Here is a 19,046-nt window from a genome sequence, read left to right on the forward strand (position 1 = left end):
AAATTCTCCACTCCATACTGTCTCTTTGTCCTCACTGACCAACCACATGAAGAAGGGGCTGGACTTCTAATATGAAATTTCTCAACAACAAAGGTGGAGACGAAATCATACTCACTGGTTACTACCAAGGAGAGTAAAAGTGATGCAAGGCAACTTTCATAACAAAGCGACGATACGCCCTGTTGAACAGATTGCTGACATGGAGGTCACAGGTGCTGCGAGTGAAGAAAGAGCTGTTGGTGGACCCAGGCCAGAACACAGCTTTAATTTTCACGCCAAAGCGCACCTATTATGTCATGAGCCAACAGTCCTGTTGAAGCCTTTGTTTTGTTTCTCTAATTATGAATCATTAATCTTTTTGTTTTAAACAAAAGTCATGGAGTATTGGATTCTTCAGGTCCTTGGTGTTCAAGTTTTGCACTGAATAAAACTGCTTGAAAAACATGAACACTTGCACTGAGGGAACAGACATTCTTTTTCTGGATATGAATCAATCTCCATGAAATATAAGAAACAAATCTGAAGTAGATAAATGAAACAGAAACAGAGACATTAAATTCCCAACTGTGCACAATTCTTTAAAAAAATCTTACAATCAGAATAGACCAAAAGCGCCAGTGTCAGCTCATGTCTTTATTATATTGTTTCATCAAATATACTAAAGCTCAGAATCGGTTCAAAGCTTGTGCAGCGACAGAGAGGACTCTGAGTGAAGATCAGCTGAAGGTGACGTCCATGACTCTTAGTATTCAGGAGGTTTTTCTTCTTTCTGTTCTGCTTCTGTGACACAGCTGTGTTATTATTGGTGATGTATGTGTGTAATGATTAATTCTGTAGACTGGAACTCAAACAGCAAAATGAATTGATGTAAAAGTGAAGTGTTTTTTTCTTTATCACTCAGAACTCTGCCGAATAAATCCTCCGACAGAGCCTACATTGGAGTATTTTAAATACCTCTTATAGCTATAGTAAAACTTAGATAGAGTCATCAATTTCTGAATAAACAAACATATTGATCAAAAGTCAGAGGGTTGAATTACAAACAACATATGTCTATATACACCAGAGATTATTTGAACCCCAAACTTCTTTAGTTTTCCAAGATATTCTCATTTTTCTCAGCAGAGCATGGTATTAATAGTTTTAGCTTCAATATTGAAATTGTCTCCTTGGTGTAAAACCACAAAATAAGTGCAACCGTAGACTGCATAAAGCATGGACAACCATTAACTTCTGATGAGGTGTTCCAAAACCCAAAGATGACACTCTTCATATTAGAAATACAAGCTGTGTCCCAATAAGTGGTCCACCAATATTGTCTTTTGAACACAGATGCCAATATGGATAATTAGAGAGCAGATAAGCCAGTGTAGAAAGCCAATATCACTGTTGTTGTTGTTGTTTTTGTTGTCGCTGCTTTTTTGCATTGAAAAAAAATACATTTAATGTAACATCCTTTATACATGCACATTGCAATCTATGTACATGGTAATCCTAGCCAGTAACATGTTTTACATGTTTTTTTACTCTTGAAACAGAAACACACGTTGGGTTATGCCATAGAACATGAAATTATGCTCAGGACGTGACTGCTATTTGTGTCAGAGGCATTATTGAATTGCATAAGTCAATACATCATAATAGAATTTATGTTAAACACTAGAAAAGTAGGGGAGCACTCGTCAGCTTCACTTGAAAGAGCCTTTGAAATGGGACAGCCTTTGATGCGTTACTGTGACGCAGTTATGAACCTGCCAATGGATCTGACCAAAGCTGCTGTCTCCAACTAACTTTTAACTCAACTACAAAGTGGCATAGAGGTGCCTTGCCTTGCCGTCTGGTAAACAGCTCCAACGTGCCCATCTATCTGTCAAATCTGCCTTGCCCCTGAATATTCCTGATTACATAAACTCTCAGCCTTAATGTAATCAATACAGGCTATAAAACAAATACTCCCTGTACCCTTTGTTGCAAAAATAAAAGAGTCATTCAGATTGAAACTGGCTGTAAACATGTTTATTTGTACTGTGAAAAAAAATGAAGTTTAATATGAGCCCTGATGGGGTTTCCTTAGCTTTTGGAGCCAGCCTCACATGGACACGTGAGAAACTGCAGATTGTCTTCATTTTTCAACAGTGGAGGTTGTTGCTTGGTTGAAATATTCAACACAGGTGAAATACACATTATGGCTCCAGCAGTACAGCATATCCTTCCTGTCCTAGAGGGAATAAACTCTAGTGTCAGCAGCACAGCCACAAAGTCACTGCGTCTTTCTAACCTGCTTCATATGTACGACTCAAGTGTCACTGTATAGTACTGTATTTATTTTAAACCCACCTTCATTATATTCTGTTGACTTATCCAACCTACTTCCTGTTGGACCTCAGTAGTTAGAGGAACAAACTTTTAAAAGACACTATGTAAGTAATTGTTGCTACCACTACCTATAAAAGGACTGTGAAAAAGTTGCTGTGCTTTCATTTTGGAGAGTCTGCCCTCTACATTGGCCTCCACAGTGCACCAGTTTAACCTACACTTGTAGTTCAAAGCTGTGTGAGCTGAAGGTATTTCCTTATCTAACATTTCGGGCATCCGTGTTATTGTTTACCTTTCTTTACAACATAAGAATGTAAAAGTAGTCTCGTGTGTCTCTGTAATTGTAACCATCCATCATCTTCAACCAGGGTGGACCCACTGTCCACAGCTTTTTGTGCAGATCTGCTGAGCGCAGCAGGATGTGTGTGTGTGTGTGTGTGTGTGTGTGTGTGTGTGTGTGTGTGTGTGTGTGTGGTGTGTGTGTGTGGTGTGTGTGTGGTGTGTGGTGTGTGTGAGTGTGAGTGTGAGTGTGAGTGTGTGTATGTGTATGTCGGTGTGTGCGTGTGTGTGTTTGCAGTTCAGTAAGTGGAGGAGCTGGATCCCTGCAGACAGCAGATTAGAATCACAGATGTCTGAAAACTGTTTGAACCTTGTTTAAAACCTCAGAGGGGCTTCATTTCTTCTTCAAACAACAGACGGTGTGTGAGCGTGTGTGTGTGTGTGCACAAGAGTGTGTTTTATTCAATGGACAGTGAAATAAACCTGTGTCTGATTTACCTGCACATTTAGCACTGACAAGAGAAAAATGGCTCGTGTAATGATCAAATCAAAATGTTGTTCACTGTGTAAACGTTCAGTAATCCATAAGTGATTCAAATATGTGAAGAAGGGTAGCAGAAACAGAGTTTAACTCCTAACACCTGAAATACTGCAGCTTGGTTAGTGGCCAGATACTTTGAAATATGACCAATGTAAGGTATCTGTCTGGTGTTGAGTGGATAAGTTGTGTTCTCTTTAAAAGGTTTTGTGTGTTCAGAGAAACTTGAATTTCAATGAAAGTAACAAGTTAAAGAAGTGGTCCAAAATAAATGAAAACTATCCCAGCAGATTCAAGCATTGCTTAACAATATGTGTTATTCTGAAAATCTAATCACGTAGGTATATTTGGGGGCGTGAATAGCTTGGGGCGGCAGTAGTTCAGTCTGAGGGGGTGACCTTTGGTACTGAAGGGTCGCAGGGATACATGGAGCGTCTCTCTTTCTCGCAATCTGCTTGTTTTGTGCACCATGTGGGTAAATCGATAATATTTGAAAGCTTTTGCTATCTCTATATGTTTATATGATTAAAAAAAACAAAATTCTAACAACTACTCAATGGATGCGTTTACTGCTGAGTTTTGAGTTAACTTTTAATTTAAAAAATCATGTTGTAACAGGACTTAGTCTTAAATTATTAAACTTGGAGGGTTCCTTGTAATTGTAGCACACTGGTACAATGGGCTTTATGTACTGTAGAATGCATCAAGGTCACCACTTTATAACACTGATTTCTTTTTCTCTTCCTTATATATCCTTGAAAATCGCTTTGGAGGAACATCTCTCAAATTATTTAATTTTGCAAATCTTCCACTGCTGCATTAAGAAATGATTTTGCTCTTCATTGGTACAAATGTTTTGGTAATGTCCCACATTACAATGAAGTATAAAAATCAATACAGGCTAATCTTTATCACATTCAATAATTATTCATTGTCTCATAAACTTTTGGTATTATTAATTTCTTAACTTTTAAACTTTCACTTTTGCTTCAACAACAAAAAAGTGACCATAAAGAAGTTTGAAAAATAGACATGGATATGGTTTATGTGCACTTTTGTCCCTGGACCAACTTTAGAATCTTTTGGAATCTTTTTGTGTTTTTGCAGGCACATCTTACCACAAAAATGTCTTAAAAAATGAGGAGAACAGAGGCTGATTGATGAGGCAGGATTTGCAGTAAGCTAGGTAACTTCAGTGACTTCCTGAGACAGAAGCTAGTGTTTTTGCCACAGTGTCAACAGGCAGAGGTGAAATCTACTATTTCCTTTCCATGGACTGATTTGATATAATGTGTGTGATCAGGTTGGTCCTGGGGTTGCTTCTGATGTTGCAAATTAATTATCATTGTTATGGGGCTTTGACCAATCAGAATCAAGTATTTAAGACAACTGGGTAATAAATACAACAAACTGCTGTTATCTTTTGTTAACTCATTGTAGGAAAGTGATATGAGACTTAGACAAATGTAGGTACCCCGAGAGTCATTGATTTTTGTGTGTGTTAAACTTCCTAATGTTTTTTCTAACATTAGTTTGCTCGAACTGATCTGCTGCTAACACTGCTAACTCGGCTCCTTTTAAATGACCCTGCTGGCAGTACCTCTGCATGGACTTATCAAGTTGCTAACCAACGTTGTGTGACTGGTTATCATGATCTCTTTCATTAGTGTTAGTAAAGCCAGGTAACTTAAGATAATCTGAAAACCCATGATATAATGTCCTGTTATAAGACTCAGGGTCCTTTGTCAGCATTTCTCAGTAAATCAGTAAATAATCAAATTCATGATATTGCTATGAATCTACTCTGTATTGTAACTTAAGAAGCTAGCATGTCAAAGTCAAGGAACCAGTGTCCTTGGGCAAAGACATCCCCGTAGTAAACTTCAGACCTGCTGTTAGAGAAAGGTGACGGAGGCTTCTTATCACTCTCCGTCCTTGACATCAGCTATTCTGCCTTTGACACAGTTGTAGCTGCGTTGCTCCTCCCCCGGGGATCCACGGCCGTCCCCAGCTCTGCAATTTAGTTCCAGCCTGTAAGTTTTTGACAGCAGAATACTATACAATTATTTTGTTGCACCAATGGAGGGAAGCAGGGTCTCTGGTCTCCTAGCAACAGTCAGCTGCCACCATGCCCAAGGAGGTAAAACTGCACGGTCCTATGAGAAGGCGGGAAGAAAAAAGTCCCTTTCTCTTCTTTTCTTCTATTATGTATCTGCACGAACACCAAGGCTGCTTCATTTATGATCCTCGTACTCCACACATGTTTAACCTGTTAGCTGCTAACATACCTTAAGATACCCGTGTAAAATAAGGCTTTACTTTATCTGCTTTGTCTCTGCTGCACAGTGAAATTAGCTGATGTTACATAGCAATTGGCATTCACTTAGCATAGCATAACATAGCTGCAGTGAACAAATGCGTCCTGTGGGAAGTGTTGGTGCTCTCTGTGGACCACATGTGTTCTCCACACCAGCGTGATGTGAGGCATAATTCAATCAGCTGTGTGGGCTCTGTTAATTGCCTGTGGAGAAATTGGAGGATTTGTGAGATGTGAGTATGTGCTTGTGTGTGTGCGCAGGGGCGTGTGTGTGTCCGTTTCCATGGGTGCCTTAGTGTAGTAAGCATGTGCAGGCAAACCTGCAGGGAGCTCCAGGGGGATTTCTGATGCGCCTATTCTTTGGCAGCATTTCAATGCAAAGGAGACAATTTTCTCTTCCTCACACATGTGTGCACAGACATGCAATTAACATGTGCACCAACATGTAATTCACACATGCATCAGTCTACACACGCCTCCTATAGACTTTCCCATCCACACACACTGTATACATCTAAAACTTTAAACTGTATGCCAGCAATAGAGTTTGTGTTTTAGAGGAAATTTTTGAATTAATTGACAACTCAGAAACTTTATAAGAACTCTGATTATTGAATCATTTTCTAAAAACCATAATTGAAATTGTGTGTTTGCAGAAACTTTTAAGCACAATGTTTTTTAAATAAATGGCTTTGGAAACATAAACTGACAATTCAAACACCAGAAGATAGTTTTGACTTGTTGTCAGTTACCTGTGACTCTCTTTTCTCTGCAGCGTATTAACTGATCCTGACCTCTGAGTTTAGCATTAAAAGCTTGCACTGCATGACTGTACAGAAACACATATTAATGTTGTTACAAATTGAACCTAATTTTAATGAAACCAAATTGTTGGCAATATTTATGACTAAGACAAGCATGTTACTTTTAAAATATTGATGTGCATTTCTCTCTTTTTTACCTTTAGAGATGTCAAGCCAGACAACATCCTGTTGGATGAGCAAGGTAAGAGTGTTAACTGTTTTCACGTGTTTATGAATATGAATACTTCTCAGCTTCTGTTTTCACCTCATATGTTAGGGCAGAAAAAAAACCTACAACCTTGTCAACAAAGCTGTCAGTCAGTCGTCTTTAAAATCAAACTACTAATTAAAACTAAACTTTGTCTGAAAAATGAACACTTACTTTTTATATGATGAAAAATAACTGTTAGGGCAGAGAGTGTTTTTGAGATTTAGACATTAGACGAGTGATACTCACTAATTCAGTGTAATAAAGTCAGATTTTATTGTCTTTAATTTATTTAATGATAAACAGGTACATTTATTATGAAATGATTGATATTGCTTTAAATTGTAACTTTTTGTGTTTCTCCTTCTCAGGTCACGTTCACCTGACGGACTTCAACATAGCAACAATAATAAAGGACGGAGAGAGAGCCACAGCTTTAGCCGGCACAAAGCCCTACATGGGTAACAACCATCTTATCAACCCTGTTGATACTACTGTTTCTGATGCTTTGTGAAAATGAATATGCTAGATAGAAAGACTACTAAAGAAAGACATTTCTACATCTGTGGCATACAAGGATTTAGTTGTGTGACATTTAAAAAGAATTGTTTTTAAAAGAAAGAATGGACTGTTAAACCGCAGTGTGCTGTCAGTCCCTTAACACTGCTCAGATAAAATCCGCTGTGACTTTAGAAACCCACCAGTCTATGAATGCTGCTGTTTTCCAGGAAAATGGTAAAACATTTTATTGAGCTTTTGAATGAGAAAAAAAGCTGCACTTGGCATCAGTAACACTTTAACCTCCGTCTAACCACAGAATGACATCTTTAAGAAAAAAAAACTTAAAACGAGAAAGAGGTGAATTGGTCATGCCCTGAATACAAACCTCTGCTCTTAAATAAACACCACTTCTGATTACAGCAACACCTCATCATACATACATGTTTGTTCCCATTTCAAATCAAGAAACACTGTGAAACCACAACAGCTGAATTAGACTAAAACACCAAACTGCTACCTTAGGCTAAAATAACGATTCTACTTGTTTATAATACGGTAAAAGTAGTAACTTCAAAGTGGTCAGTTCTGCAGCACTGGTTTAGCTCAGTGGTTTGAGCCTGCAACCCATGTACAGAGGCGACTTCACTTGTCATGATCCACTCTTTTCTCCCAATACTTTCTGTCTTTCTTCAGACGACCTGCCATAAGGGCAAATGGCCCAAAATGTAATCTTAAACTGAACCTAAAAAAAAAAAAGGAAAAGATAATATAAAGGGGTCCGACTTGACTGTTGGTGTCATACTGCTGAAACTCTGGTCCTCTGATCAACATAAGTTACATTCTTATGTTGTTTGACTCACTTATCACCCCAAATGAAGTGAAGATGTGACTTATTAAGTGTCAGCATTGATTTGTTGTACTTTCACAATGCTTGGTCATGGGCATACGTGGGTTGCATAAAATAAATTAAGATGTGTGTTTACTTATGAAAAGTCAAGGCAGTTACTGTATGTCCCACCTTTTCTTGTTATTGCAATGTTGAGCTGAGTTTAGGGAAAATAACCAGTTAGTGTTGACACCCCAGAGAAATACTTTCTCTTTCATTACACATACAGCTTAAATTTTGTTTCTCTTTCTTGCGATTTCAGCCCCAGAGATCTTCCAGTCATTTGTAAGTGGAGGGACAGGATATGCCTTTGACGTGGACTGGTGGTCATTAGGGTTACGGCCTTCGAGGTGTTGCGTGGCTGGGTAAGAAATGATGGGAATTTGAGTTTTAAAAACTGGACTTCACGCTTCTCTCTTACCCTCTCATGTTTCTATTATCCCTCTTTGTGTCATTTTGTTTCCTGAACAGAGGCCCTATGACATCCATGCTAGTAACTCTGTGGAGTCTCTGATCCAGCTCTTCAGTACGGTCAGCGTCCAGTACAGCCCGGCCTGGCCCAAGGATCTGGTCTCCCTCATGAGGAAGGTGAGCTGGACACTTTGGAGCATTGGTTAGGATTGTCTCCTTAAATTAAATTAGTGGATAGACCTTGGAAACTAAATCCTGAATCCTCTCCAACTGAGAGATCATGAAACTGGTCGAATGGAGGAGGTCAGTGATGTTTTAGGATGGTGTGGATGCTCTGACTCATTTTCAGACACTAATTTCTTTTCTTTCTTTTTTTTTTTTTTTTACATCTAATTGAGTAACTCTAAAATGTTTGTTACTCATCATATAAAAATGAGTGTGAATCATGTTGATGTTGTAGTTTGGTTAAACTGGGACACATTTTAATCAAAATAGTCTAAAAAAAAAATTTAATCCAACTCTGCAATATTTAATTAATCTATAATCAACATTATTTAAGAAAACATGCATGCTGCTGATGGGACAAAACATGCAGACTTGAGACATGATCATGGAATTAAGCAAAACAAATATTAACAAAATGGTTAATTGAGAAATAACTCTGCAATTCAATTGATAATTAGTTAATTTCTCATGTTTGAGACTCATAATTAGGTCAGATTAGACCTGAATATACTTGCAGAGGCCGTGAAAGGAAATGGAAGGTAAAAAAAAATGTCTTGACACATTTTCATCAAATAGGTTGATCTCATTTCTCAGAGCAAATTCATAAAAATGTTTGGTCAGTGTAATTTTTCAGTTATAGATTTTTTTTGTCATCTTTTGAATTGGTGGGTTAAAAAGTTTTCTTCTCTAATTTTAAAGTTGCTTTTTTGTGTGTGTTAACTGGTGAAATAAAACTTTGGACATAGACTGAATCAAAAAATGGATGACACAACAGCTCCCTCAAAGTGAAGCAAAGCTTTAAGAGCTCCTCCTGGTAACTGGCTGCAGTGTAGGTAATAAAGCCCAAGGACAGCAAGATCATACATGTCATATTAAGTCAATCCAGGGGTCCACATTTAATATTTATACAGTTAATGATTTAACTTCCTCCTGTTGACAATGTGGGGAAAAAAGTCCAATAGCATTGGTGAAGAGGATATTTTCAATATAGCTTGAAAAGCATAAAACTTTAGATTTGTAGTTAATGGTGAACCATTCACCAGCAGAGAAAAGAAGATAAGAGGAGGAAAACATGCAGAAACTACTAGAGTGAGATGTAAAAAACAAAATGAAGCTGAGTGAAAGAGATATCCCATAATTGAAGAAGACACGAAGCCTAAGCTATATTGCTTCTGTCCATTGCTTCCACCAGCCAGATTGCTTCTGTCCATGCCTTGGCTCTACCAGCACAAGATGTCAGCTCCCATCAAGGAGATATTTTGGCTTCACATTTATCAATGGAAGAGATGGAGGTGCGCCATCCATATTCATTTTTCTTTTTTTCTTTTTAGAACTACAAAGAACCATTATAGCCAAAAGACAGATAAGACAGTAGATTTCCATAACGTTATAAAGGAATGTAGATAAAAGATGCAAAATGTTCTAATTCACTGAGTTTCAGGTAACACTTTTGTGAAGTAAAAACCTAAATAAAGTGAACTCTGACCCCTCAGCCTGGAGACAAAAGCTCTTCTCTGGGATAGAGATAGGGAAATGAGTACAGGAGGGTAAGAGAGGATACCGGGATTCATATCTAGGGGGAAAAATGACTCTGAAGATGCAGGTACTGTTGGGAGACTGGAGCTGGAGGGGGGAGGATGAGCCGATACCCTCAGGGCAAAGGATAAGAAAATGACAGATGGGATTCTGAGAGATGGAAACACAGAAAGGGAGCAAGTGGTGTGAGACAGGGAGGGTGTGTTTCTGCAGATATATTCATCAAACAAGTAGTTTAACCTCACAATTTCTTTTCTTATAAATTAAAATCTCACTGTTCCGTTTTCCATCAATAGCCTTCTTTAGTCAGACGATAATTATGCCTGTACAAAAAGTCTACCTTTGTTGTCATCTGAACAAATGAAAATGTGCTGGAGAGATTATCTTGTCTCCCTTAACATTTTTTTTCCTGTTTAAGTTTTTAGCGTGAGCACGAAGAGTCCTGGCTTGTTAAGCAGAATATTTTCTGGCAGAGTCAGTGTGAGCATGAGTGCGTGCATGTGCAGAGTGTCTGAGTGTTCTGGACGGCGCTTCGGTCTCTTCCGCTCCACTGCTGATCGATTACCATGTCTGGACTCTGCTGGCCCTGCAGAACAAACTGAATCAACCGGTGACCCTAAGAAGAAAATAAAGCACAGGAAGAGAGTTAACATGACAACAAGCCAGATCCCATTATCGTTTCCCATGTTTGTCCTGAGGGGGAAACGAAACAGATGGGATTCCATTAAACTCAACAGAACTATGTTTAGTTTTAATGGAACTCAAGAAAAGAGTAGCTTTACTTCTGTATAGCACTCATCCCTCTTAATTGGTGCACATTTTGAACAAGAGTCTTGTTTGTTTAACACTGCCCCCTGTTGGTTGAATTTGACTGTTGAAGTGTGGTGGCATAATATTACTGAAGATATAAGAAAAAAAGAAAAAGTGGAAAATAATAATGGTAATAAATTGAGTTAATAATAAGTTAATGGATCAATATATTTTTATTTAAATGTTATTTTTTAATTATTTCATTAGATTTTTTTTATGTCATAATAGCATTTTATCAAATGGATGTTACTTTGTATAAAGTTCATTTTCACATCAGTGCCCCTGACCAAGCTAGCAATCTCAATACCAGGGGTTGAGGGCCCCAGCTGTGCGAATGCCTGAGATTAACCCTACATAGACTTATGTAGGCTAAATGAGGCTGTTTGCTCAGAGCTGTCGATGCTGTCCAGTCCTGTGTGAAGGAATTCTCTCCATGTCAAGGATAATATTGCTTTATTATGATGGTTTTGGTTCCCCGATTTCCCTGTATCTGTTTGTTTGATTTGGTGTATAGTTTTGTTATGAAAACACTTTTATCGTCTGCATACGACTATGAGTTTCGGCTATGCACATCGCTATCTGAATTTTTTTTTCTTTTGGGTTGTGTTATCCATACTTTATGAAGATATTTTGCTTGGAGAGGAGAGTGGCTAGAAGAGTTTTACTTTGCACCACTTATTGCTTTGTGAGTGTTCACCTGAACATTCATGTTCAAGACACATTGCTAAAGACATGGTAAATAAAACAGGAGTTGCTATTGAAATAAATTAGTATACTAACGTACCAACTCACATTTTACTTTTGTCCCTAGCTTATCAGCAATCCACCTTACTACCCGAGTGGGGTGTCAGTCAACAGCCTATAAAATTAGCTTAAAATATGAGTAGTTTTGATGCTTTGTCAAGGTTTATATAGCATATTATTTGTACTACGTTAAATAATGATTACCTGATAGGGGCCAACTACTGCTGCTAACGCTGGAAGTGCTTGGTCCTTTTTCAATGCTTACAATCAAACACACATGATGAGCAGTTAGCTGGTTTAAGAAGTGATTTTGTTGTGTTTCTTTGTTTAGTTTTAGCATAATTATGTAAGAAGGTTTTTTCTGAGTCCCTGTCTGCCAGTAAAATAACATTTTCAAGTGACTTTGGATTCGCCACATTGCTGTTGTTGATTAGCAGTAAGAACTCAACCACTAAAATCATGTTTACTTTTTTGTTTCAGCTTGTCAAAGGTTTATTTGCTAAAGACCTAGCCTTTAATTATCTGTACAGGGTTATGATCTACTTCAATTACTCAACATCAAAGTGGAGATAGTGTTGGCAGCTGATTATCTTGGTTGGGAGATTTGACCTGAAGATGTTTCCCTAAAAATCACAAACCTTGATCAAAAGCAAAAGTGCAAAGGTGTTTCTGTGTTGTTGTTTTGGCGAACATGAGCCAGTTCACAGAGGTGACCTGTAATAATGGCTCTTAACTTTGATGCTGAGTTTAGAGCCCACAGCTTAGTCTACAGCAGTAGCTGGCAACTCATAATATAAAACACAAGAACACAGGTGTACTGGGAGAAATCTAACACAGACATGAGGTAGGTTTATTTCACAACCTCGTAAAGCCTGTGTGAACTGCTGCAGCATCAGCTCACTGGTTAACTTAGTAAGTTTTACCTATAGCTACCACTCGCAAAGCTCTCTCACTTAACCCTAGCTTTACTTTGATGCCCCTTTACTTTAGCATAGTAATGGCTAATACGCTCTGTCCAGTTTTATCAAGCTTAGAAATTTGTGTGGTTACTTTTTTTATTCTGTATTTGCATACATCCGTTTAGCTCTCTAGCTAAAAGCAGCTCATATTTTTCCTCTTTCTCTCCACCATCTCAGGTTTTATTCTCAGGAGCTAGCAAACACTGCTAACGCTGTGCTCACTTTAATGCTTGGCTATAAGCCAAACTGCATGCTTAGCCTCGTTTGTTATTTATAAACTTTATCAGTTTTATGAAGCTATTAAAAACAGGTATTATTTATGTGTTGTTTTACAGCAGCACACCAAAGTGAGTTCTTCACCTAACATGAGCTAACTAGTTAAATATTGCAGCAGCTGTTTAGCTTGCTTTATATGAGGGCGGCAGTGATACGGTATGAAAAATTTATAACGTATTAATGCGATGATCTCATTGTGTACTTAATATGGAGCACTATTCTTGTGCCTGCTAAAACAAAACTTTAGCTTTAAATCATAATAAATTAATGAGAGAAGTCTCAAATTCAAGATGAAAAGAAACAGCATGATAGTAATAGCAAGAAGTCTGGATTTAAGCAGTGCGTATAGCCTAGATGAAAATCTTAAATATTAAATGTGGAAGTTTTTATAGGGAGATAGTTTCAGGGAAGCCAGGAAGGATTACAAATTTAACAGATTATTTTTGGCTCCTTGTTATATTCACTTCACTTAGCACAGCAATACACAGTCTGGCTGCACTTCTGCCATCTCAAACTGCACAACAAAAAGGAGGGAAGCCATCAAATTGATTTCTATTTTTTACCCGCAATTTATCGGGTCCATTTCACCTCCCGGAGAGAGGAGCCCGGCTGAAAGTGAGGAGAGAAGTTGTAAAGGTGACACGATGTTGGTGACACTGCTGTGTGTGTGTGTGTGTGTGTGTGTGTGTGTGTGTGTGTGTGTGTGTGTGTGTGTGTGTGTGTGTGTGTCCCTCCATCCCTCCAGCTCCTGACAGTGAATCCTGAGCATCGTTTCTCCAGCCTGTCTGACATGCAGACTTCTCCCTACCTCGCTGACGTCAACTGGGACGCTGTGTTTGAGAAGAAGATGGAGGCCGGATTTGTTCCTAATGTTAGTATGACAACATCAGGTTTCAGCACATACATGATACACTTAAAAGCACATGCAGGCCCTCCTTGTGTTTGCTGATCGTAATGAGCATGTGTAGCAACTAAATAATGCAAAGGACACTGTATGCAGCCTCCTCATGTAGTGTGTGTCTGTGGGCACATTAACTTACGGAAGCCTTCATTGCTGTGTGACTGCATTCATGTGTGCACTTTGCATTTGTGCACTCAGTGGCTGTGTGTTACTACGGCTAATTTATGATCCTGTATCCTGAGTGTTTGCATTTCTCATTATCTAGTGTGCATCTCCCTCCCACAGAAAGGTCGACTACACTGCGACCCCACCTTTGAGCTGGAGGAGATGATCCTGGAGTCACGCCCCCTTCACAAGAAGAAGAAGAGGCTGGCTAAGAAACCGTCCAGAGACAACAGCAAGGATTCACAGTCTGTAAGTGACGCCAGTTTGTCATACTGCTGTATTTGTTTAGTTGTTTTATTGGCAACTCTAAAATGAAACTCACAATTAAAACAAGGTTGTGAAGAAGCTCCAAAGTATTTGAAAACACAAAAACGTGCATTTCCAGACCAACACTGGTTTGTTGTACACTGCAAACTCAGATGAGTTTATAATCTACATCATCTTTCATAGTTCATCTTCAGATGAGATTAAACTGTGAAATGTGGATAACCCCGCCGTTAGAAGCAGTGTGTTCCGGTGAGGAAGACTCTGAGGAGCTCTGACGATGAAGGTGGAATTCAAGATGTCACTGCATCTGTTAAAAGGCTTTTATTCCCTTTGATGGTGGAGAGTTATTTTTAGTCCCATTTAAAAGGCTTGTTTACCATTACACAAGGCTATGATTTGCTGCTTCCATGTTAATGTGATCTGAGTAGCCCTGTGCACACCAGATTAGTGTTATTTCCACCAGCACACACACACATACGTATTACAGATAATAACCTTCTGCGTACAGTAGGAGTGCAGCTCATAGATAGTGTACACATGAGGAGACAGGGCCGAGGATACAATGCAGCTCAGGTTTACCCTCCTCTTCGCTCTGTCACTTCCTGTCAAAACTGTATATATTTAGATTGGAGGTGAGCCAAATCCCAACATCTTTGTATTCTTCACTGCTGTGAAATATCTCAGCAGACAACATGAATGACATTATGAACATAAAGAGAGGCTTAGAGCACAAGTCTCCTCGCGCAGGCTTCCAGGGCGTACAGTGATTACAGTAGTTTCTATAAAGATCAAACAGGTATCTCCTCTACTGTCACACAATGTTTTCTACTCCGGTTTCAAAAAGAATGTACACGGAGAAATGAATTCAAACCCCGAGGATTTTATACCAATATGTCAAAAATGTTATACAACAATGAAAGGGTTTCGAAATGTAAGGAATACCTTTCAGTTTGGATACTTTTTCAACTTCTAGAGTTAGATGAGAAGAAGGGTCCAACTGCCTGTAAGCTTTTGGCACAGTGAGGGAAACAAGCTCAACACATTACATTATTTTTAATCTATTAGGAACTTCTAGAACCTTTGTCTAAAGTGCAGCATTGACAGTTTTCTTTTTTATAACGTTTTAAATGAAACATGATAAAAAGTGAATGAAAAATAAATGAAATAATATGTGAATAATGCAGGATCTGTAATTAATCCAAATGCCAAATGTGGGCAGATTGTGGGCAGGGTGAGACAAGACCCCTCTGCTTTATGCCAGGGACTTGTCCCCCTGAAGGGGTTCTATTTCCCATACTACCTGCTAACCATAAATTATCCCTTACATAACTATTCTGAAGTTGTACCACAATGCTTCTTGTACAGTGTAGATGTAGCTTCTCTCCCCTCTGCTCTGCTGCCCGCATGTTGGAGCCTCACGCAGTTGGCTGACCTCACACACACACCATATATGCATACAAACTCAAACACAGAACGCCACGTGCCACTGTTTCCTACGATGGACATCAGCTACCCTGCTGAAACCAGGTTTTGGGGATCAGGACTTTGTGACAGGAAGACTAACTAAAGGCCCATTTTAGTTCAGTTCACTATAAACCCTGCAAGATGCTTGATATACATATTTTCCCTGAGAGATGACGTGATCCACAGTCAGTGAGTACCCTCTCCTCTCTGCCCCGCTCAGCCCTCACCGACAACCCTTATGATCACATGGAAATAGACTTTAAGCTCTGTATATTTGGAGGTGATTTGTTGAGACAGTCAAGCTTGAGGAAAACGAGAGTGTGAGCACAAATCACGTCATAGAATTGTTCCAAAGGATATCATCTATCATGCAGAACAGCCAGTAAAACCTCTACTCCTACTCATCCTCGAAGTTATCACATCTTTCAAAATGATGTACCGTGACAACTGGTGTTGTACCTACTACTTAAATCCCACACCTGGAGCCAAGTGTAATATTTAAGTTATATCTTGTGCTTATGTTGGAACTGTCACATGTTAACAGAAGTATGACAGTAAACCTTTGACAACAGTATTTTCTCTTTCAGCCTTAGCATTTGGTTGGAGGAAAATTGCTGCAAATTTAACAAAGTGAATCAGAAAGATGATAATAAAATGAGAAACAACAAATCTAAATGACATAAAGAGGAGTTTCACATTAGCTGACATATTTCTGCAGAAATCAATGAGATAAAAGACTCCTTTAAAACCCAGGACCTGTCTGTGACCATTGTGATGTCGTGAACACGGAGTTGGAGTCTGTCTCTTCTGCCTCGTTATGTTGTATTGAGACATTATTTACAGCAGACAGGAGGAATCCTCTCTGTATTTATGAGAAACAGCCTGTTCCCATCAGACAGTCATCATAACTTCAGACTGTGTTATTAACGTCAGCCCTGTAAGTGTGTGTGTCTGTGTGTTAGTGTGTGTGTCTTAAGGTCACGTGTTATATGCCCTAATCTGCGTGTGCTTGGAGTGTGTGCCTTGAACAATAGCGGGGGTTATGAGTCTTGTGTAAGTGTGTGCGTGTGTGTGTGTGTGTGTGTGTGTGTGTGTGTGTGCTCATACTGTGTTATTACCAAGATTATTAAATTATGAAGCCTTCACTGCTGTTGTCATGGCCTCGAGTGCTTTCGGAAATATGAGCTTCTATTTTTGTCTCAGGCCAACATCCAATTGAGGAGGCTCACAAACAATTCATGATGAGTTCAAAAAGAGCGAAGGAGGGGAACGAGGAAATGAGGAAAAAGACATTTTCCCCTCAGAAGTCGATCAGCTGACTGATTCACGCTGACGTGGAGAAATAAATGAAGGTCTTAATGATGTTAACAGGGCTGATGATGTTCTGTCTGTGCTCTGCCTGCAGGAGAACGACTACCTACAGGAGTGCCTTGAAGTGTGCAGCAGGAGTTCATGATCTTCAACCGTGAGAGGTAAGGGAGCACAGGAGCACCAGACCAGAGATAACTCGGCTCAAAGCAGAGATTCTGTTACGTCTTTTTGAGGGTGACGCAGGGAGAAAGTTCAAGTCCTGATTGTCCAAATGTAAAAAAATAGCACAAATATACCCAAGGAACAAGGCATCACAAGGCTGTACTATTTTATCAACAGTCTCATTATGTTACTTACATTTCCTTATATCTTGACTGTGCAGCAGCAAAGAGAAACTTTGTTTTAAGGCAAAATCTCTCACTTTTCTGTCCGTGACTACACATTTTCAAAGTTTTATAGGAAGACACATTGGAAGTTTGAAGTTTTGCTTATTCGTCTTTTACCTTGTTGTGTAGCAAACATAAAGAGTTTTGAGCTTGCTTCATTACAAAACAAAAGAGGAGGACCCAAGATGCAGACTGAAAAGAAAGGTTTAGTGAACAAAAAAAGAAAAACAAAAACTCACTTTCTTCAAAAAGTCCCAAAACACAGAACCACCACAAAGAACAACACTGGGATGGGAATAACACACAAGGAAGTACCATAGGGAAGGGAAACAGATAAACTAAATACACAGGGTAACAAGCAACAGGTGTGGACACGGGTGACACAAATGGGGGCAATAATAATGGAGGGAAAATGCAAGGGCAGGAAGTAAAACAAAACCAGACACACAGGGATCAAGAACTACAAAATAAAACAGGAAACAAGATAGACTAGAAACACACAAAGAACAACAACACAAGACATGGTACCAAGAGACAGACTTAAAGAACTTACAAAATAAACTAGAAATCTAAGAAAGATTACAACAAAGAAAATACAACACAAAAACAAAAGCAACTCATGACTCGGCATGCAGGAGTGAAACAGGCTGTAATTACTGCAGCATAAACATTAGAGGCACGTGTATGATTAAATACATCCACTTAAAGGTCTTATTTTTTTCAACTGGAAGCCTCAGAGTGTCTGTCAACATTACAGAAAGGCTCTCTACAGAGACAGACAATTGTGTTAAAGAGTAAGACAATCTTTTAACCAGAAACAGCTGTTACATAGCTCTCCTCAAAGCCACCAGACACACCGACACAAAGTATTATTTCCCCTCACAGAAATAGGATTGTCCCCAATACACTCTTTTACAAGTTAATGAACAGAAATTTAGATTTTGACTTGCTGACTAGAGTGAAGGTAATAAAACACTCATAAAACAGTCAAACTTCAGTGTGATCTGTTTAACAAAGCCAAGCACTGTCTGAGGCCATGTGCATGTTGACTTTTTATTGCTATTTCAAACAGTTCATCACGTCCTTCAGTATTTAAATTGACGCTATTTATAAATATATTTATCAATTGATTGCTATTTTAAATGCTGCTGACATGTGTGGTTCTGCAACATGTGTAATGAACATGTCACTAAATCTGTGTGTAACGACCAGGGCACATTCCCCTACAAAACATGACAACAAAATAAAAAATAAAGACACTAAAATACATAATCAGTCATTATAAAAAGTACCAGTACGAGACAACGAAATGATAAGAGTTAGGCTGAAATTAGCATTTTAGGCTCCTAAATAATGGCCTGCTGTTTTATTTTAAACTATGAACACTTGACGCACCAAACACACACACGCTCACATTATATGGTACCTATCCAACTGCTGAAACGTTTTTGCTCAGTGAAATCAACATGTCAGCATGGTCTGATGAAAGTCAAGACTTCAGTCTATCAACTATAAGTCCAGCAGCTGAAAACAGTCCTCTATATCGGAACACATAACAACCACAGATCCAGTTAGCTTAAAGTCGCCAGTTAAGTGGTCACTTGATGAACCACAAACACTGGTGTATTTTTGGGGAGTGCTGCGGCTTCCTCCCACTTTACCTTCGACATTAAGAAAAATATCAATATTTTTTTTAACCGACTAGCAGTTCTGTAGCCAGATACCCAGGGTGACAATTATAGA

At 38.8% G+C, this 19,046-nt stretch overlaps 1 protein-coding gene across 1 annotated transcript in view; it reads left to right on the forward strand.

Moving 5' to 3' along the window:
* LOC117811359 (serine/threonine-protein kinase 32C) overlaps positions 1 to 19,046 on the forward strand; it is a 114,035-nt gene that overhangs the window by 86,384 nt on the left and 8,605 nt on the right. Inside the window, 9 exon segments of the mRNA XM_034681594.1 lie at positions 6,418 to 6,455; positions 6,833 to 6,922; positions 8,111 to 8,182; positions 8,185 to 8,213; positions 8,320 to 8,436; positions 13,555 to 13,680; positions 13,996 to 14,124; positions 17,012 to 17,039; positions 17,042 to 17,078. Of these exon segments, the coding sequence (XP_034537485.1) occupies positions 6,418 to 6,455; positions 6,833 to 6,922; positions 8,111 to 8,182; positions 8,185 to 8,213; positions 8,320 to 8,436; positions 13,555 to 13,680; positions 13,996 to 14,124; positions 17,012 to 17,039; positions 17,042 to 17,078 (666 nt within the window).

Source organism: Notolabrus celidotus, chromosome 4, assembly GCF_009762535.1.
Source record: "Notolabrus celidotus isolate fNotCel1 chromosome 4, fNotCel1.pri, whole genome shotgun sequence".
Classification (NCBI taxonomy): Eukaryota; Metazoa; Chordata; class Actinopteri; order Labriformes; family Labridae; genus Notolabrus; species Notolabrus celidotus.